Source organism: Sparassis crispa (genome assembly GCF_003851025.1).
Source record: "Sparassis crispa DNA, contig_000008F, whole genome shotgun sequence".
In the NCBI taxonomy this organism is placed as follows: Eukaryota; Fungi; Basidiomycota; class Agaricomycetes; order Polyporales; family Sparassidaceae; genus Sparassis; species Sparassis crispa.
In genome coordinates this window covers 1,017,877-1,038,724 of record NW_020939755.1, presented here as the reverse complement: position 1 = coordinate 1,038,724, position 20,848 = coordinate 1,017,877, and the positions used below count along the sequence as shown (strand labels likewise).

The 20,848-nt window shown below is 49.0% G+C and overlaps 8 protein-coding genes across 8 annotated transcripts; 4 read left to right on the top strand and 4 right to left on the bottom strand.

The window, feature by feature from the left end:
* Nucleotides 1-378: 378 nt before the first annotated feature.
* SCP_0903530 (predicted protein) lies at nt 379-845 on the bottom strand (the record flags this gene model as incomplete). The annotated part of the gene is made up of 4 exons (XM_027761586.1): nt 379-404; nt 461-537; nt 594-741; nt 791-845. 4 exons carry the CDS (start codon nt 843-845, stop codon nt 379-381), a joined length of 306 nt encoding a protein of 101 aa, XP_027617387.1.
* A 4,078-nt stretch (nt 846-4,923) lies between these two features.
* Nucleotides 4,924-5,571, top strand: SCP_0903520 (hypothetical protein; the record flags this gene model as incomplete). Its single annotated transcript, XM_027761585.1, has 1 exon — nt 4,924-5,571. One exon carries the CDS (start codon nt 4,924-4,926, stop codon nt 5,569-5,571), a length of 648 nt encoding a protein of 215 aa, XP_027617386.1.
* A 950-nt stretch (nt 5,572-6,521) lies between these two features.
* On the bottom strand, nt 6,522-6,692 carry SCP_0903510 (hypothetical protein; the record flags this gene model as incomplete). The annotated part of the gene is made up of 1 exon (XM_027761584.1): nt 6,522-6,692. The coding sequence occupies one exon, from the start codon at nt 6,690-6,692 to the stop codon at nt 6,522-6,524; it is 171 nt and encodes a 56-aa protein (XP_027617385.1).
* Nucleotides 6,693-7,096: 404 nt separating this feature from the next.
* SCP_0903500 (hypothetical protein) lies at nt 7,097-8,011 on the bottom strand (the record flags this gene model as incomplete). Its single annotated transcript, XM_027761583.1, has 4 exons — nt 7,097-7,362; nt 7,417-7,607; nt 7,656-7,774; nt 7,823-8,011. 4 exons carry the CDS (start codon nt 8,009-8,011, stop codon nt 7,097-7,099), a joined length of 765 nt encoding a protein of 254 aa, XP_027617384.1.
* A 3,862-nt stretch (nt 8,012-11,873) lies between these two features.
* Nucleotides 11,874-13,356, top strand: SCP_0903490 (hypothetical protein; the record flags this gene model as incomplete). The annotated part of the gene is made up of 5 exons (XM_027761582.1): nt 11,874-11,960; nt 12,032-12,577; nt 12,632-12,940; nt 13,017-13,139; nt 13,192-13,356. 5 exons carry the CDS (start codon nt 11,874-11,876, stop codon nt 13,354-13,356), a joined length of 1,230 nt encoding a protein of 409 aa, XP_027617383.1.
* Nucleotides 13,357-15,498: 2,142 nt separating this feature from the next.
* Nucleotides 15,499-15,886, top strand: SCP_0903480 (hypothetical protein; the record flags this gene model as incomplete). Its single annotated transcript, XM_027761581.1, has 2 exons — nt 15,499-15,559; nt 15,609-15,886. The coding sequence occupies 2 exons, from the start codon at nt 15,499-15,501 to the stop codon at nt 15,884-15,886; spliced, it is 339 nt and encodes a 112-aa protein (XP_027617382.1).
* A 443-nt stretch (nt 15,887-16,329) lies between these two features.
* Nucleotides 16,330-18,871, bottom strand: SCP_0903470 (Condensin complex subunit 2; the record flags this gene model as incomplete). The annotated part of the gene is made up of 8 exons (XM_027761580.1): nt 16,330-16,368; nt 16,423-16,662; nt 16,720-17,021; nt 17,078-17,198; nt 17,260-17,558; nt 17,615-18,148; nt 18,202-18,772; nt 18,827-18,871. 8 exons carry the CDS (start codon nt 18,869-18,871, stop codon nt 16,330-16,332), a joined length of 2,151 nt encoding a protein of 716 aa, XP_027617381.1.
* Nucleotides 18,872-19,345: 474 nt separating this feature from the next.
* On the top strand, nt 19,346-20,524 carry SCP_0903460 (hypothetical protein; the record flags this gene model as incomplete). The annotated part of the gene is made up of 2 exons (XM_027761579.1): nt 19,346-20,371; nt 20,429-20,524. The coding sequence occupies 2 exons, from the start codon at nt 19,346-19,348 to the stop codon at nt 20,522-20,524; spliced, it is 1,122 nt and encodes a 373-aa protein (XP_027617380.1).
* Between the last annotated feature and the right edge of the window lie 324 nt (nt 20,525-20,848).

The window sequence follows — 20,848 nt, the reverse complement described above, 5'->3', positions numbered from 1 at the left end:
AGTCTCCGGAAATTGTGGGTTGGTTCAGAGTGCACAGGCGTTGTATCTCCGTGACGGTCACAAGTCACCGCTCACGCTCTCTCCGGTTCATCCCGCTCTCAACTCAACGGCCGACAGAGCATCGCGGGCCTAATTGCGGTCTAGCACAACTCGAAGGCTAACACAGCCCGGAAGTTCAATCGCTTGAGCCGCAGACACAACCGGATCAAAATCATATCATGTTACTAGCCATTCGATAACGTGAGATCCATGAACGTAAATAAGAGACCAAAAATGGCCGTAATACACAATGCACTCAAGAGTCGCGACGGCAGCCTTGGGACACTGGGAGTTTGAATGTCAATCTGTGGAAACCAGAGGAGAGTACATTTGCCCCGCTCAGAATAGACAGTCGCAGCAAAGTTCTGCGAGGACAGTTTCATGAGTTGACGCCACATCGTCAAAGAAAACGTAAACATACCTTCGGCGCAGCAACACAGACACATGCCCGCTAAACACGCCATACACGAATCACCGCCCCCCTTATCCTGCTGTTGTCTAGGAAAAGAGCAGAAGTCAAAACGTCGAACCCCATATATGAGACGGCCGCCTACACATAGACTGTCTGAGGAGGTGGCTGAGGCTGATATGGCTGCCCACCGTACGGCTGTCCACCGTACGGTTGCCCATAGCCTTGAGGAGGAGCACCCTGGTATGCCTGCTGGGGTTGCTGAGGATAATATCCACCGCCTTGAGGAGGCCCTGGCATTCGGTCAGTATTCGCGACGCGGCGGTAAACCAGAGCACGGACCTTGAGGAGGATAATACTGCTGCTGCCCGCCTGCGTAGTAGTCCTTGTTAGACATATGAGGAGCAAATGACGATAGCTGGTAGCCTCAGGTTATATTGGAAAAGGGAAGGCAGCGCCTTTGGTTCTCACGCTGCGGTTGACACGTGCGGTCCGCATACATATTACATATTGGGGCCATGTCACATTATGTAAGCAGATTTGGGGGAACCTACTAGGGAGCTCAGACCAACCGCAGCATCCGCTGCAGCTTTGTAGTCTCGTGACCAGACGTTCACGTGCGACTTACCGAAAACGGACAGAAAGAGAGGGTCGCACAGCAGAACGTCTGGTGAAAGTCGTATAGAGGGGGGGGGGTATGTAACGCCCTCCTGGCTGTAGCTCCCGCGCAGCGCGTGTCACGCTGGTCATCCCGTGTGTACCTGCACATCTCCTGCCTCCTGCTGATAAATATTGTTCATGTATGCAACCATATATGCACCCTAAACCCTATTCTAGCCATCAATGGCCCGTGAATGTGCCGCGTTCGAGTTCGCATGTCTCGAGTTTTGGCTGAGGTCATGCCCGTGTGACATACCCCCCCCCCTTTTATACGAAAGTCACCAGACGTTATGATGACCCTCCACACAGATCCTAAAAAGGGTCGAATCTCAGAACGGCTGGTTACGAGACTAGCAGCTTTGTTTCTACGGGACACGCGCGGCGTGCCCATATCGGGAAGGTCGCTTATGTAATGCATGTCCCGGGACATGCACTTGGCGCGCCCACCGAAGGCGGGCAGGCAGAGCATCGAGCGCGTCCCACACGGCGAGCGGCAGGGGCGAGGCGTCAAAATTGATGGCCGTGATGTACGCGCCATCTAACCGACGGGCGCCAGGTGCCACGCCGGCGCTGATTGGGCGCTCACGCACTCGGTGAAGTGAATATGTTCGCGGAGGATTGCCATATCGGGCTGCGTGTCCCATGAACGCCCCGAATCGAAAATCGACTTGGGACATGCAGCCCGCTGGCCCGCCAGCCAAAAAATGCATGTCCCATGTAGAGCTCAGGTGCGATATTCTACATGGGACATGCCGATTTCGCCCGAGAACCGCTATGGGCTCGGCTAGTAGAATATTTTTAGGTAATTTGGCTGGGAGGGACACCTCTACTCAAATCCCTGGCCTCCCGGGCCCTCAGAAAATCGAAAAAAATATCAATTGTACGCTACAATACCCCTGTACATGGGCACAACAAATTCCCGTGGGGCTATCGTGGAGTAGTGGCACCACGGCCTCGTAGGGCTCGTTTGGCTTGGAAGCTTGGCTTTTGCCTTTCATCTAGCCACAGGTTCGACTCCCTTTGGTCCCACCCCAGAGAAAACAATTTAGACACTCTGGAACCCTTCAGCCGCTCTGATTGCAAATCGTGCTGCCCTCCGCGCTGGCGGCCAGGTCTCTGGAATCCAGAGTACTGCCGAGTATCCACCCGTCAATCCGTTTCATTATAATCGGCCGGCAACACGAATTTAACGCCCCGGCATCCATCAGCGCTTTGTGACTCTCTCCTGAGCACGTGTGGGAAGCATGGCGTGGGAGAAAAATCTCCAGTTGGGACCCGGGGAAGGGGTACATCGCGCAAGGGCTCTGCGACATGGGGGGATTCAGTCCGGCCAGTTCGGATCTGGGAGGAAAGTCGGAGGAAATGGATTTGAACATTAACTTGGAGATTGCCGGTTATTCAGCATCACACACAGGCTGCCGTTCTGCATGATTACTTACTCATCACTTACAAACCCTCGCCGTAAGGCATATGTCTGAGATCGACCGACCTGACAGATTAGGAATATGATAGATTAGAACCCGTTTGTATATAGTCTACCATAAGGCTACACCTTCGAGGACTATAAACAAGGAATAAAAAAAATAAAAATAAAAATAAAAAAAAATAAATTCTCGCTCAGAAAAGGGATGGGGACGCCTCTGCAGCATGAACACTGCTGAGCGCACTCGAAAATGCGCGCAGGCGCCTATCTTGGCGAGCCGGATGTCACGCGTCACATTAAGGTTCGCATGTCCCGGGTCGATCTAAATGTTGCTTTGTTTTTATGGGACACGTGCAGCGTGCCCATATTGGGAAGGTCGCTTATGTGATGCATGTCCCGGGACATGCACTTGGCACGCCCACCGAAGGCGGGCAGGCGGAGCATCGAGCGCGTCCCACACGGTGAGCGGCAGGGGCGGGGCGTCGAAATTGATGGCCGTGATGGATGCGCCATCTAACCGACGGGCGCCAGGTGCCACGCCGGCGCTGATTGGGCGCTCACGCGCTCGGCGAAGTGAATATGTTCACGGAGGATTGCCATATCGGGCTGCATGTCCCATGAACGCCCCAAATCGAAAATCGACTTGGGACACGCAGCCTGCAGGCCCGCCAGCCAAAAAATGTGTGTCCCATGTAGAGCTCAGGCGTGATAGTTTATGTGGGACACGCCGATTTCGCCCGAGAACCGCTACGGGCTCAGCTAGTAGAATATCTTTAGGTAATTTGGCTGGGAGGGACACTTCTACTCAAATCCCCGGCCTCCCGTGCCCTCAAAAAATCGAAAAAAATTATCAATTGTACGCTACAATACCCCTGTACATGGACACAGCAAATTCCGGCTCGGAAATGGGACGGGGACACCTCTGCAGTGCGAACACCGCTGAGCGCGCTCGAAAATGCGCGCGCGGGCACCTATCTCGGCGAAGGTGGAGCGTCACGCATCACGTTTAAGGTTCGCGTGTCCCGGGTCGATCTAAATGTTGCTTTCGCTATGCTACAGTTTTCGCTGCAGGTGTGATATTATGTAATACAGTTCAGTTGTCACACTCGCATTGTGCACATGTGTCCATGATACCACCATGATGCGATGCTCATATCACGGCGAAGTCATAAATGCATATATGTGCACCATAATTATTCAGATGTCTGTTCTACCTTCTCGGATGGCTTCAGATCTAATGGCTCAGCTTGAACGAGACTGTGCTACTCTGCATGCACTTCTAACTAAGCGATATCTCAATCCACGGCCTCCGAGTCCTGTCATGAAGAGTGGGAATCTCCATCTTGCTTGGGAATATGCCAGAAATCCTGCTGATTATCACCGCTTCATCAACATGCTCTGTGTCTCTCCTCAAGTCTTCGACATCATCCTCGGCCTGATCGACAACCATCTCATATTCAGCAACAATTCCTCCTGTCCACAGGAGTTAGTTTGTACACAACTTGCTGTTGTACTTTTCTGCATGGGCCATTACAGGAATGGTGCTTCTCTGGAGGATATTGCATGTACCACTGGCTGTTCTGAAGGCACTGTGGAGTTGTACACAGATTGATGTCAGGAGGCACTTATGTCTCTACACAACATATTTGTGCAGCCTTTGACAGGAATTGAGAAGGAGAGGGAAAAGAATTGGATTGAAGAGAGATTAGACTTTACTGGATCAATATGGCATGATGGTTGGATCATGTATGATGGGACAATTGTTGTTCTCTCATGTCCCGGACTGGACGGAGATGCATATTACACTCGAAAGTGTAATTATGGTTTGAATACACAGGTGTGCTTCTTCTATTCCAAATTCACAGAATTCTGAGGCTCATATTAGATAGGAAATGTGCCATCAAATCTGCAAATTGTCAACTATGCTTGCAACTGCACCGGCTCTGTCCATGATTCAGCCACCTTTGAGCATACAGCAGCTGCAAAGTATGTTGAAGGTGGGCAAGCTGGTGCCCATCTCAGAGGTTGCCGGCAGAGTTTTCCATAGTAGATTTTTTATGCTCGCACTGGTCATCGTACGTTGGGAGAGAATTTTATCGTTGCCGCTGTGCCATCTGTTGCTGCTTGTGCAATAGGTTATGAGCCCCGAGCTCTGACACCCTAGTGTTTGCTTCTTCCTACTGCTTACACACCCTGCTTATTCTCTTGCTGTGCATCCTCAAATCAACCACTAGCAATGACCAGTAGTCACACTTGCAACTGCATTTCAGCCTACACTCTCAATTTTTGGCAGTCACCTTTGGCTTGTGCTTTCATCTACCAAGCCATCCAATTATTTTTCCATTCACTCATATTCCTATTCTATTCTACATTAATTTCATCAGTGGTCACCATGCCAGAACATGACTCACGCATTCCCAAGCTCGTTAAGGGCAACTGCATCGAGTGGAGTGCCCTGATGAAGGTGCATCTGGTCACTGCAGATTTGTGGGAGGTTGTTGGGCCTGAGGAGGAGAAGCTGGTAGCGAGAGGACTGAAGGGAGTGGCAGCGAAGAAGAAGAAGCGTGAGCAGGTGTACTCGAAGATCTTGATGAACCTCAGTCCCCCACAGATGGCTTTCGTGTTGGGTTCGGAAAACCCCCAAGAGGCATGGGCTGCACTTGAGGAAACTCATAGGTCAGCGTCTGTCAACTCTATTCTGTCATTGCATCGCCATTTCTTCCGGATGATGAAAGTCGAGTCTGAGTCAATTATGACTTGGATTTCTCGTGTCCACACTGCTGCACTCGAGCTTAGTCGCACTCCCTATCCCACCACTGAACTCGACATCATTATGGTCATCAGCGATGGCCTTTCTGATGAATATCAGCCTGTCATCAATGCTCTCGACAGTCTTCCATTCGAGGAGCTCAAGCTCTTCGCTGTCACCATGTGGATCACCGGTCTCGAAGCACAACTTGCCCATTCCAAGGAGAAGGCTTCAGAGGTCACTGTTGCCTACTATGTTGCACAGTCCAGGAGAGATGGACATGGATTGTGAGGTGGAGGGAAGCAGGGACCTGGTCAACAGGAGGTCTCATGCTACAATTGTGGAGGTCGTGGACATTATTTAGATGAGTGTCCTTCCCCATCTCAAGGTTCTGGTTATTCCTCCAGTCATGGTTCAAGTCGCACTCATGCTCACGTTGCTACGGTGGACTCGGAGGATGGGAAGGATGAGGCTGCGATGTCAGCGAGGGTTCAGGATGACTCAGAGGAGGTTTTGCATTTGTTTTGATTTCACTTCCTTACCCTCGATGGGTGCTCACCTTGTGGGAGAGTGTTGAAGGTGGGCAAGCTGGCGCCCATCTCGGAGGTTGCCAGCAGAGTTTTCCATAGTAGATTTTGTATGCTCACGCTGGTCATTGTACATTGGGAGAGAATTTTATTGTTGCCGCTGCGCCGTCTGTTGCTGCTTGTGCAATAAAGTATCCTGACTGGTTTTTCAGAGGTGCCGAGTTTGCCTGGGGTGATTCTGCATATACTGTTAATTGTTGAACAGTCGCAGTTCATAAAAGGCCCACTTCCTTTGATCCTGCCAATGCCTTGTTTGACAAACATGTCTCTCATTTACGTGTATGGTCAGAGCACTGCATGGGAGCTTTGAAGGGCTGCTGGCAGTCTCTTCATGGTCTGCGTCTTAATTTGCACAATAACAAAGATCATGTACATGTATGTCGGTGGATCTTATGTTGTACTATCCTGCACAATGCAGTTCTGGACATTGATAGCTGGATCAAAGGTGCCGAATTCTCTCTTTTACACACTCGTGTTGAAGAGGAAGAGGATAGAGGATTACCAGATGAACCTTTGCACAATTATGATGATGAGGAAGATACCGAGACAAGATGACATGAATTGGTTGCAGAAATATAGGCAGCATACAAGATGGGATTAGTACAATAAATTGTATGTACAGTCAAATATATCACCAGCTCAATCAATATCAGGTCAGTCAGGAGATGGCTCACGCTGCTGAGTCGGACTGACAGACACGTCATGCTCTTGGGCAGGGTTCTGGATATCTTTGATCTGTGAATTGATGTCCTCAATCTGGCCATCAATGTGGGTATCAATAGTAGCAGACTTCTGGTGGTACTGATCCATATCCCAGATACTCATCTGGAACTCCCGAAGAAGCCTGTCCTGCCTTGTTGCACAATCTTCACGAGGACTTCTCAGATCTTCACAAAGGTCCTTCAAAGTCTTACGACAGTTCTCCGCAGCAGCCTGGTCAAGTCCACATCTGCACAGATGTTGAGCATGAAGACTAAAATTGGAATAAAAAATATGCACTAAGATATCTCCCAAAGAACATCATGAATACCAGATGAATGGCTTGAAGTTGGTTTGAATGAGGACTTGAGGACAGTGAGCTTCTCATTTGAAAGGTGTGAAGGAGTCTTTGATGCCTGCGAAGATGGGGGGCAATTCTCCTTTCCTGCCGAGGATGGGATAGCAACACAACGAGGTAGCTGCACAGCAGGGGGTACATCATTGAAATGACTAGCAGTGCAACAGGATGGCTACATGGCTGGAGGAATGTCATCAGCGGCAGGACTTGGGTCGTGATTGGCAGTGGCAGCATTGGCAGTGCAATTCTCCTCTACTTGAAGAAGGACAGGGTCAATTAATTTATCAGGAATACCATCACCTTCAGGACGTTGATAGTAGACAGTTTTGAAACCATTCGGCCTGATACCTGTAGTGATGGCAGCAGGATTAACATTCAGCTGTGTTGCAAGGAGAGCATGGAGATAGGGAAAGACTTTGAACTCCTTCTCAATCTTGTCTACATATAAATGATGAGTGAATTTGTAAATATACATAAGATCTAGCCACTTACCCCAAATATGCTTGTAGTGCTCCGGCGTCAAGTCATCTGAACCATCTGCAGTAATATAACACTCAAGAAACTCCGCGGAATCTTCATTGTTGTCATCTGCATCCTCTTTCTCTGCATCACCATCATTACCACCAATCCCACCGCCAGTGACCTTGATACATGCTGCCTTCTTCGCATATGTCTTCTTTAAGCTGTCGCAAGGTCAGTAGGTGAAAGAAAGCTAAAAGATGTAAACACACTTATCAACCTTATTCTTGACCTTGAGACCCATCACTGGTACCTGGGCATTGGTGAGACTGGGCCACAGCTGGCATGCAATCCTCTGGGCTACATCAATCTTTGTCTTGCCGGAAATTTTCTGTTCGCATTGTCAGTACAGTTAGATGGGTAGAACTTTGGCACCTACCTCTCCCTTGCGCACACCAATAAGGACCTTGCAATTTTTGGGCTTCTCAATTTCCATGACAAGCTGGAGGAGAAGATTATTAGGTTCACAGTTTGTGCCCCAGGAGATCTTGCCATCTTTTTCCTTTGATTTCTTGTTAGCACCCTCCTCTGGAGGATGGGATTCTTCACGAAGCTGTTTCTTTGCCATTGTGTTCAGTAGATGATAATAATGAGATTCAAGTTGTAGAGAGCCCGTGGCCCACATGACACGTGAGATCACAACAATGTCACACATGGTCACTATATGGTTACTGCTTATCTAACCCACACTCGGCCAAAAACTGTAGTGTAGCGAAAGCTGCAGCAGACGCTGTGGTTGGTCTGAGCTCCCCTACTATAACATGTCAATGCAATCATAGGTAGGACTCTCTGTACATACTATCATTACCCCAGTGTTGCAATCAGGTCTAATTGTGCAATTTCACACAAATTTCACGATCTCATGCTGTTTCACTGGTCTAAAAATTGGGAAAAAATATGTAGTAGATTTGCATGATCTCAGATACATTGACTGCACAACTTCAAGGTAAAACATGCAGGGGAAGGGTGCCAAGTTGGTGAATTGCAAGTCTGGAGTAATTCGGGTGTGACAGTGAAGCATGGCAATTCAAACTCCGACAAGAGGGAGAACAAGGTGATGATGATGATGATGATGATGAACTCAGAATTTATATACCGCAACAAGCAAACTACGTGCTAAGACGCGGTGGTCACCGGCCAGTACAAACTGTACGACAAGGAACCAATGTGACGGAAGTGGGGTGCATCGGGTGGGGGAGGGAGAACAAGGGAAAGGCACGTCAGCAGGTGTGACAATCTGTGACCAATTTGGCGCTCTTGCATGCAAATGAGTCTCTTGAGTGCATTCGGTTTTGCGTTCACACAATGCTAGGAAAAAAATTGGGAGTTATACAGAAGGTACATTATATGTCCTGTTCAAGCTAAGGAAGTTTAAGGCAAGATAGGCTCAATTTGAAGGAGCGGTGACAGAGTTGCAATTGTGATTGCATTACTGGGGTAATGATAGTAGGATGTAAGATAGGGCTAGTTCATACACAACTGGTTTGAGCGCCCATGACATTAAGTGACATATCACGTGAAATTCCTAAAAAGGATCTAAGTGGCACATTTGAAGCTTCAGAATAAGCCTAATCCTGACATGGTTTTGGTATCTCCTCGGTCCTCAGGTTAAACAAAATAAATATGCTTCCCCACATTGACTGCAGTGGGTTTCTCTACATTCTGGAGAAGCAGATATGGCTTAAATGCAGTGTAGCGTGAGTAGTTGCATTCAGTGCAGAGCAGGGGTATGGATAACCCTCAAAGGGTAAGGGTATTGGAGGGTAAGGGTAGGGGTATGAACTTTCAGACCCTTGGACCCCTGAAGGTTATTACTGCATATAGTATATATAATGTAAGCAGTAATTGTATGGTGACTAAAGCCTAAGTACAGCCTAGATACAGCCTTAAACTATGTCTACAGAAGCTTCAAAGGGAAAAAAAGGCTATTACAAGCCTTAAACTTAATGTTTATAATGTTATTTCCTCAAGTAAGGCAGATATTAAGGAGTATACCCTCAGGGTTTGGTACCCTTATGCATACCCTTACCCCTGGTGAAGGGTAGGTACCCTTGGCAGGTAAGGGTAGGGGTACAGCTCAAGGTACCCAGGGGTATACTCCTGCTCTACACTAGTTGCATTTTTGAAGGAAATTTCCCCCAAGTGTGACATCTTGGATCATGTGAGGCTAGTCGTGTATGAATGAGCCCTATCTTAGTAGCATACCAAATAAAGAAGCTAGGAAAGACCGTGCATCATTGAGAAATCACTGTATTCAGACGTGTATATCTTAACCTTAAGAGGGCACTTAAATGACTTAAATGGACTTATGATCCTTATTTAAGGACATAAGGACAAAAGGGGCCATATTTTCTGAGTGTCTGAAATTTGACTTATTGAGACTTATTTAAACACTTATGACCTGAAATAAGGGTTGCCAGACCCAAAAGTCTAAATAAGTCCCTAAAAGTTGGGTTTTCCTGATGTACGGACTGCCAACGTGGTCACTTGTACTGTATCTTATGCCCACATTCTCATAGCAAACTGTACTCTATATGATACTTGACACTCCTCGTCCATTTTGCCTACATACCCTTCACCAGGGGTAAGGGTATGGGTAAGGGTACCAAACTCTGAGGGTATACCCCTCAATATCTGCCTTACTTGAGGAAATAACATCATAAACATTAAGTTTAAGGCTTGTAACAGCCTTTTTTCCCTTTGAAGCTTCTGCAGACATAGTTTAAGGCTGTATCTAGGCTGTACTTAGGCTTTAGTCACCATACAATTACTGCTTACATTATATATACTATATGCAATGATACCCTCCAGGGGTCCAAGGGTCTGAAAGTTCATACCCCTCCAATACTCTTACCCCTTACCCTTGAGGGTTATCCATACCCCCACTCTGCACTAATTTTGCCATTCTGCCTTAGGTTGTAACTTGTATGTGCACCTTTGTACTATAACCTCTGCACAGCAATAATTGAAATGTGTATACTTCTGTTATATATGAGTGTGTCAGCTTTTGAGAATATGGCAATGATAGGCCACGAACATTGTTCCACCTGTCAGAAATCACCACTGGGTAAGTTTTGCATTAGAATATATACCTTGTCACTATATAAGGCTCTGCTATGCTCACGCATCCCTACGGACTTATAAAGTACTGGTAGTCTTGGTCAACTAGTGCATTTTTGGTGGTCTCCCACCTTATAGAAGTTTTCACATTATGTGCATGATTCTGTGTATACATGTCATGACACATTTCTCCTCTTCCTGCAGGGAAGAACAGGTAGTTAGGCTAATGATGTTGTGTTTTTAGGACCTGACTTACTACAAAACATATTTCTAGTACAGTTCATAGCAAGGAAGGCTGGGAACAGGCCATGCTGCACAGTCTTGTAGTGAAATGGTCATCTGCACCTCTTCTCTTTATCAGTGCCTCCAGTGACAATTTTGCATTACCCTGCACACTTGCACTCTCATCACCAGAAGGTCTCCGAGAACATAAGTTCTGGGAATTTTAGCATGCTACTTAGATAACCTTGTAGAGGAGACATTATTGCACATAGACTGCAAGTTTCAAGGGATATCATGAAGTTGTCAGGGAGCTACAGCAGTACACTGAAAGAGTTTGCAGAACTATGCCTAGGATAGTAGTCAGACTAGAAGTACCGGTGACGAGTTACGGTGACGCAGTTGATGGTCACGTGGGTTGGAGCAAACGCGTGACAAGCGTGTCCATCTTTGTCACGTCGCGTGGCGTTCACCGCCTTTACAACCACACACACTGCTTTCGAGTCACTCACCCATCCAGCGCTGCCGACTACAGCCTCCCTCGGGTCTTCCGTCTTAGGCCTTTCTGTCTAACCTATGCCGGAAGACTGTCACTTTGTGACGACGAGCGCAGATGCCCTCGGAATCCAGATGCACAGCCTTACAGCTTGTCTACTGGGGGTTGTGGCAGGAGATTTCCACAGAACCCTTCAACAGAATTCTATTCACTGCCTCCGTGTCCGTCGGACCTCGCTTCTCACATAGCCACGATATGTAAGTAGCAAAGCCGAATACTTTCACGCTTCTCTCCTTGACTGCACTTGCAGTGTTAGTCTCAGGAGCACAAGGATAACTCATCTGAAATTTTTGGAACACGCCAATACACGTTTGATATGAGATCCAGCTTACGGGCTTCGTTTACATGCGTGTCTACATCGTGTGGCATAGTTCAACGTCCTTGCCTATGTTGTAATCGCTCGTGTTCACCGGATGTCCTTTGGCGGTGCCTTCGCGCGCGCTTGCTCTGTTACAGCCTCTCAGATATAACAACTCTTGTCCGCTTCCATCCCTGCCTGTTCCTTCCCCTTTTCCTCCCACACTTCCATCGGTAAGAGTCAGTCACACTGGAGAGGTTCTCAAACTTCGAGGGCGGATCCCCGCGACTGTCTACTATGCATTCCTCAAAATTGCGTTTGAGTGACCCGTGGAGCATGGAGAAAGAGAGCTTGAATCCATCTCACCTACCAGAATTAGGACCTGTACGTGTCCTGGCCAGTCCTGTCAATGTATCTGCATCAATCTTTTGCATGTCTCACCTCCTTTCGAGCAGCAATTGGGACTCTATCTGACCCCCGCTGAGGATTCTGGACTGTTCGTTGGAAGCAACAGTATTCATCATCAACCGGAAGAACTGTACAATTCACCTTCTCGTGATTCATGGCAATACTCTCCTCAACCAGTTCCTTTGGATTCTCTTTTATTCGACCCCGAGCCAACGAATCAGTCTTACGGAGACGGATTCAACCTACAACCTTCCTCCATCGCGACATACACCGCTACCGATGGCTCCCTGGAAATGGGACCACCTACAAACCCGTCGACACGCCAAGTCCCCCAGATATTCGTCGATATCTCAGCACTCGACCCCACACCGCCCTTGGCGTTTCCTCAGGGCCATATTTACTCTCCTGTGGAATACACACCCACATCCAGTGGGTACGCAGGTTACTCTACCTTGGGACAGTCTAGTCCATCAAGCGGCGGTTCGTTACCTCCAACTACACCTGCAATGTCTCCGCTAGCCGGGGGACATACGTTCGTCAATCATTCTCCCAGTTCACCGACTTCGCCTTTTGTAAATTCGTCTGATCTTCAGGTGTGTCATACGAACAATGCTCGTAATGTAGTGAATGTTGAATTATTTCTGAAGATGCTTCCGAATTTCTGCTACGGTGTAGACGATGCTCCGCAGACTGTGCCAGACATTGCGGCCCGTTATGCATCCTCTCATGACGGCCCATTGGTTCCCCAGAGGACATATCGTCCTCACACTCAGAGCGACAGGCGGCGTTACGTCGAGGAAGTCAAGCTTGAGGAACCCATCATGTTCTTCACGACCGATCCGGCTGTTTGCGGCATCCCTCTTTGTGATGCGCTCACAAGCAAGTTCATGCGCTTGGTTGGCCGGGACGATCTGATGTTCGTTAACCGTGGCCCATCCGTTTCCATCAGGCTCATGGTAAGTCCACTCTTCCCGCGCCACGAGGTAATCAGCCTGACCGGTGGATTTATTTCCGATACCTGTGTTCTGTTAGTGGCCAGGATATGTGCCGTGGAGTAGACAGATACCGACCAGGGATTTCAGAACACCTCCTGGTCCCATCACTCGCTCTAAACTGGCTAAGAATGTTGCAAAGACCATACAGCGGTTTTTAGATGTTAGTTTAGCTGCTGTTGTTTTTGCATGAGGCGACTCATCAGATATCATAGGAGATGCAGCAACAGCGGATGGAAGAGGATGCTGATCGCCGATGGCGTGTTGGCAACAACCATATTCGGCTGGAGCACCTGGTCCTCGTAGGACTTCAACACGTTTCGATGGGCAGCTGGCAGGCCTATATCCGCCTCCGTAGACCAATGTTGGTACCGTCATGATGTTGACCCTCATTTGTGGACCTGGACTTTCCTTGGCTCAGCATCGCATCAATCAGTCCGTCGTGTTGTGGTCATAGTCATGACTTATACATTCCCTCCAAGTGCTCACTCTGCTAGGAGTTCAGTCACCTCTACTGCACAGTATGGGCTTACCGTCGAACTTCCCAGACGTTCTGACGTCGACTGTTACCTTGACTATGAATCGTATATGACAATATTGTACACATCGATGGACCAGCTCCGGCTCTCGCCACTTGCACTCGAGACCGCATACTAGTTTGATCCTCGCAGGTACCTTCAAGTGCTGTACGGTCATGCCTTGCGACTTCCACCTTCTCGTATTCCTTCGCTTCTTTCTGGGACATCTCTCAGACACTTTCTTGTGCACTTGCCTTTGCGAAGCGGTACCAGTTTTGAACCTTTCGGATTGCTATGGAATATCAGTACAGTCTTCTTTACCCGCATTCCTTCTGAGTGCTGATTGAATGCCATCCGTCTTTTCGATTGGCGACGCCTTGTAGCGCTGTAACGTTCTGACGTAGTTCGACTACCGGCCCTAATCATTCTACGCCTTTCACGGCCGTATCTGACGCTGCCAATGATGACCGGGTAAACCGATGGGTGATATCCAACGCCTAGACCTCCAGCTTGCTCAAGAATGATATCATGAGGACTATTACATGAATTAATCCCCGGGAGAACATGGGCGATTCGTGCAACCATGCCATTGGATCAGGAATACGGTAGGTAGACGCGGGCCGAGGGTACAGAGCTCGGCTACCTGGAGCCTACAGTTGCGGACAATCAAACACGGTTAATTTGATAGCGCCTGAACTAGATTTTTCTGAGACAAATGGACTTCAGATTCAGACTCAGGGAGGTTTAAAACCCCCAAAAATGCACTCAGATAGTTTTTCCCACGAAGTTTTTGGATGGCCAAATTTTTGGGCGATTTTTTCGACACTTATAGGCCACTTTGCGGTCGTAGTGAGTACTATTGGCCACCTGCTAGTCACCCGCAACCTCTGATTCATTCAAATGTTGCGAATCCACCCAAAATTCACCCAACCAGCTTCCGTAAGGGATCCTACTGCTACTTACGCATTTGTTCTTACGCCACACGTTTGAGGTGTTCTCACATGTTCGCGCAGATTTCAGCTGAAACTGCCTCTGGCACGAACCCGCTCATCATAGCTAGATTGGCAATGGTCAGAATGCTATCTAAGACAGTAACTTTAAATGACAAATTCCATATTCTAGGTATACTTTGTGCATTTTCTATAGCCATATTTTTGGATGTATATTTTTCATCTGTTTGTGGCATTATGCCCTACTCATTGAAAGGAGTCGATTGCATATTTTTTCGTATTTTTATCTAATTAATTATGGGGTTGGCCAAAATTTTGGGTCCAAAACAGGAAATAATAAGAATTAGTGAAATCGGCTCGTGCAAATCGAGTCTCTGAGTCATAAGCATCACATTTGTGCAGTTTCCGAAAGCTTCCGGCACTGTCCGGACTCTACATAATTGGACTAAAATAGTTACCGCGTTTGATTGTCCGCAACTGTACTCCCCATCTGCATCACCACCTCTCCGATTCACTGATCAGTGGGTTCATTTTGCTCAAAAGGAGATGGGTTGTATGCTGTACTTCGTAGAAGTGTTCAACATAAGGTGCGACAGGAAAACAAGCACTAGGGCTTCGAGGATGATTTCCCGCTGAGTTCTACACGGGGTTACAACCGTGACCTTGCGAAAAGTATGCTGGAGAATTATTCCCGGAACTCTACACTTGCCAAATATGGGCAGGGCAAGTCAGGAACGCCGAGGCTGGTAACTTACCGGTAAGGCCTTGTTCCCTGTTCGTTCTCTTTTGTTGTTGAGACTCGCTTCTAGCCTCCCTCTATCTTGTACATGTATGTGCTCCATTGTCCTTGTGGTCCACTCATATAGGAGCGCGTGATATGCTCAGTAATGAACCAGCTACATAAGCCCACCTGGTCAATCTGCGTGCACCGGTGCTGTGGCAGTCAACACTGCTCTTTGTCGAGGGCTTCACCTCGTTTTCATTCTCACTCTTGGTTTTCTTGCATTTTTTGGCGTGTACATTCCGTCAACAGTATTATCTTTTTCCGACGGACATGATACCTCACGGCTCCCTTGCCGTTGCAATCGTACAGCGTCAGATCATGGTCGTGCAAGGCGAGTGCTTCATTCAAGCCATGTTCTCTTATACTAACGGCCTCTGCAGCTGCACATTCGCATAGTTCCAGAGATCGATGGGTAGATGTCAATACTTTCATCCCCTTCGGCGAGCGTGTCTTCCTTGCTTCCAGCGTACCCCAAGCACGCATTCCATCGTCTGATATCCTCACCATCTTCCCTCGCGATGACTGTATTCCACGTGTGTCCACCAAGGGCATCTTAGAGTTGTCGCACGAAGCCTTCCTCCAGTTCATAGACTTTAGTGCTCGCAGACAACAGCGATATGACGAATTATTTGATGCATGGTCTAATTCTGCAGCGTAGGACCGGCGGGTGATGGGAAGTCAGAAGGATCTTCAGAAGGGGATGTATCATACGCGTGATCTTCTCTTGTAGCACTTACTCTTGACGAGCTCGTCGCTCCTCTGGTCTGCCCTGTATTTTTAACATCCCGTACTGGTCGTCGTCACTCTTAACATTATATGGGGGGAAAGGAATATACAGCCCTTCCTTGCAGAGAGCCTCAATACGGCGGATCAGGCCGAGCCTGTGCACACACCTTGCACACGCCGACCGCAGAACCCAAAGTGGGTATGCTTGGCTACCTTACCTTCGTTGAAGATGGAAGCAAATGACAGTACTGAGTACTGACTAGGTGACTCCAGTACAATACAATCTCTTGTATAACCAGGACTGAAAAAAAGTGCTCGAACCAAAACACAATAAACAACGGATACGGATACAGTGAACTCATCCGACGGAATAGATCATACTGTCGCTAGATATGCGCTTGGGTCCCTGTACACCTGCATTTATACAATTATTAAGTTATATATGATCCGTAGCTGTAGCACACTTACCTTCAGATCCCATATATTTCCTACTGGACGATCATCATCGCGATCATCGGCACCTCCAGCACCAGTCTCAAGCTTTAGACCACGCTCGTTCGCGAGATGCAGAAGACAGATAAAGCAAAAGCTTGTGCTGATTTCCTCCATCTTCTCTTTGGGGTATGCTTTTTGCAAACCTGAGATGACGGAAGTGAAGACTCGAGGCTCAGCGGGATCTGTAGCAGCCCGACCATCACCATCAATGTCCTACGAACATAGGGAATCAGACGGAGCACCAGCATATGGGATGACATTACTGCTAACCATGGCATCTTCATCTTCATCTGCACCCTTTCCTTCAGGAACGACAATATCGAGGCCCTTCCAAATATTCTCCTTCAGTTTCCTGACGTCGACCCTCTTCGCCCGCTTCGCGTAATTCACAAATTCTGGCCGTACGCGCCTAGTCTGACCCTGAGTGGCTGCCAGTAAATCCTGCTCACCCGGCTCAAGATGGTCGACCGTATCTTGGTCGGCGCCGTCATATATATCTTCGAAACCGGGAGCATCGTCGTAATCGTCGTGGAAGAATTGAGTGTTGAACGGAATGGTGCCACCATTCACCGCTAAAGAATAGCCGCTAGAGTCAGCCACTACTAGACTGTCAGTGGGGAACACATACTCTCGTCGTCATCGTCCACCCGGCCGGCTGCTTGATTTGCAGCTGCCTGCGCCCAGAAATTCTCGTCAACTTCTCCATCACCGCGGTCATGGCCACGGACTCGGCGACCGCGCATTTTCAACTGCAAAGATGATGGGCCTATATAAGTATATATCGAACGCAGGTGAATAGACGAAACGTGCCGAGAATTTTGGCTTCAGGAATAGGGTAACCAACTGTCGACTTGAAAAGTGCATATCGTCAGGTAGCGTCTGGTCGTTCCGCTTCTCCTTCTCCTTGCCCTTTTTGCTCTTGCTCCTGCGACCGCTAGCTTTGCCGGATGCAGGTGCCGGAAGACTGATTCCGGCACCTTTCGCAACGGGTGCAAACAATTCTTTGGCGAGCGTCTTGACATCCTTCTCCGAAGAAGTGAGGAAATCAATCTTGAACGCTTCCTTCTTTTCTCGCTTGGCCTTGGGACCAGCGACTTCGGAAGGCTCAGCTAATGGTCACCGTTTATACCAGCTACTAGAAGAGATAGCGAAAAACGACACTCACACTTTCGAACAACCTTCCTCAGTTTCCAATGCTCGGGACCGGCCCAATTCTTGAGGAATGTCTGGTCAAAGTAGTCCATCATCAAGCCGCCGTCTGTCATAGCCATGACGAGATCGCGCTCATCTGGCACTCGTCTAGGATCAAAGGGGACAAATGCACCTGGCTGACCAGGCTGGCCAGGCATTGCCTCAGGTCCGTCTGGCACATGATTACCGCCATAATTATCGCCATTGTCAAAATTTCCGGCGTTGAAGTCACCGCCCACGGCCTGCTCACCGACAAAAAAATCCTCGGCGGGAGCAGCAGCTTCTGAATCAACATCCATCGGCGGCTGCTGAAGCGCTCCATGATCTTCCCCATGTAACACGCCAGGATCATTGTCGTTGTCGTCATCGTCATCATCAATCATAGCAGAATCTTCTCTGAAGAAAGTTGTCTCATCAAAGGAGAATGCATCCTTGGAGAAGGAAAAGCCCTCCAGCGAGTGGGAGATAGCCTTGTCATCGAGAACGTCAAGGGAAGGGAGGAATTGCTCTGCGAGGTATGTTCAGTGGACTGTGTGATAACCATCAAAGTCGAGACCGCACTTTTGAGTTCACTGAGATCGACCTCATCTTGCGGTTCCTCCAGAGGTTCTTCCTCATCGCCACCCTTCCCCATGGAATCACTAGCGTCAAAGACTACTCGAAGACTACCGTCAGAGCCTACGCCCAGACTAAGGTGATTCATGAGGAGGCCGTGTGCTCCGCCCTCGTCGAAATCAGCACATGTTTTCCTGAACAGCGGATCGACGCTGAACTCGAGGTCAAGCTTCTTACTGCGGAGCTGAACAACAGATTTTGCCAAAGTCGACTCTGCTCTGTGTGCTTTACGTTTTCGTTGACCTTGGGTCGGGTCTTGACCGTCAGGGTTGTCGGAATTCCCGCCTTCTTCGTCTTCTGCGCCGTCGCCCCTGCCTTCATTGGCAAGATTGCTCAGCAGTTTACCGGTCTCAGTACCGACACTGTCGACTCGACTTGTCCAGATCTTAACGCAGCCATCGAGAGTGCAGGACGCGCGCTGGAAATTGATGGAATTGTCGGTGTTATTGCGCAGAAGAGACATGTCGTGGAAATAGTCAATAAGAGCAAAATTCCAGGAGTTCGCTGCATTGATTTTCTGCGAAAAAGTCAGTTGAAACGCGTCGCATCAGTACAGAGGAAGGAGTCTAACATTGTCTGTGGCCATCTTCATCCACTCCTCGAAGTTGGAGCTCATCACATCCAGTGGAACATTAATGACGGGGGCTTGAGCTACAGACAATAGCTGCTGTTTCTGCCTGGCCTGCGCAGAGGAATCCCGTTCCCCCTGTTCGTCGGCATTTCCCTCTGAAGACGGTCCAGCATGAGCATTTTCGGGAGGAGCTGCGACTTTGGCACTCTTCCTGCGTCTACGCTTCTCTGCTTCGTCGTCGTTGATGTTGACGGACTTGAGAGGTATGCGGCCTGTGTCTGAAGAAAAGCTGTCTTGGTCAAGGGAGAAGCGCTCGCTGAGGCGTTTCTTGGAAAGGGTGCGCTGGGCGGCTGGTGGGGTGTCGAGTTCGGGTTCTGTGTCATGTTCTGTGTCGGAGACGAGGTGAAGAGGAGAGTTTTCGCGTGGGCGCGGACGGGAGGGACGCGTTTGGACCATCGTGGTTCTCGTTGAACAACCGTCACGCCCCCTCACGCGTCTACACGTACCACGTGACCGTCCATGCGCCGCTCCACCACGTCCACCATGCACGACGACGACGACGACGACGATATTGTCGCTTTCGCTGCCTTGTCGGAACGTCTAAGACAACGCATAGACCATGCATTTAACTCAGCCATCGCGGTTGACTCCCAGCCAGGTCCTCCCCGCAAAAGGCGCAAGATAAACCGCACGAGCGGTGAACGCTCAACCGCCGAGCCTGGAGGGTTCATCATCGACGATCAGCAACCTGGAGGATTTCTCTTTGAAGATTCTCAGCCTGGAGGTTTCATTGTAGATGGTCCGGAGCGGGAAGGTTTCCTCATCGACGAGGGCCTCGACACCAGCAACTCCGAAGGTGAAAATACATTATCACGCACGGACACCACCCAGATCCCCTTGTCATACATTCCTACCGCGCTACAGATACTGGACATCCCACCGGACGACGAGGACATCCTCTCTGTGTTCCGCACCGCTGCATCCGGATGGCAGGGCAGCCATCAGCTAAACCTCACACACGAAAGCGTCAATGAGCAGTACGTCAGCCGCAAGGACTGGCGTACCGTTTGCGCTGTGCTGCTCGACACTGCCGTAGACAGTACAGACAGGAGTGCGGAGGCAAGTGCTGCTGAAGGACCCGATGCAGACGCGGACGAGATGGACGAAGAAGCAGACTCTAGCGATGAATACATGGCTTCGGACGCAGAGAGTGAATCTGCTGAAGATGCAGAAGATTCGGATGAGGATTATCAGGAAGGCGGTTTCGTTACTTTCAAGGCCAAGTCAAAATCCAAGGCTGTAGCTGGACATGCAACGAGGAGAACCTCTAGGGCTGCCTCGTCCGCAATTGACGAGCACGGCGAGGACCATATCCATGTCCAACAACCCCGTCAGCTCACCGCACGGCAGAAGGAAGAGTGCCGTCGTACGTTCGCGCTCTTCTTCCCTGGTGTCTTGGACGGAGATATTGACACACAGAAGATCATGATCAAGGACATCAGCCGAGTATTTAAGCTGCTGAAGGAGAAAATCACGGCAGAAGAGGTCAGTACCTCCGATACATGTTTTCACAAGCACACCATTGATCCTATCGTTGGCTAGATCGTGGAGATGCTCGAAGTTTTCTCAACCTCCTCCGACAAGTCCATGTGCCTTCGGGACTTTGAACGAATGATGGTCGCGGCGAAGTTGGTCTGACTGTCATTCATGCCCACCGCAGTACACCTGTGAGTACCGAGGCTGTTATTACCGCAAACCAGAGAAGAACTAATGGCGGCAGAACTGCACTGTAGCTAGCTATGTCCGCGTACATGTGCCTAGGGGAAGGGTTAATACATCTATGGCGCTCCGTGCAGTCGTGCCCATCAAGCACAGCCTGCCATGTCTCAACTGCTATTCGTCCGGGTGAAATTATAATGTTCACCGTCAACTCAGTTCTACGCACAGCACGAAGGCGCTAGCACCGACCACAGACCTTTCATTGAATATTGTGGTACTCACACTGCCGACCTGTCGAATACC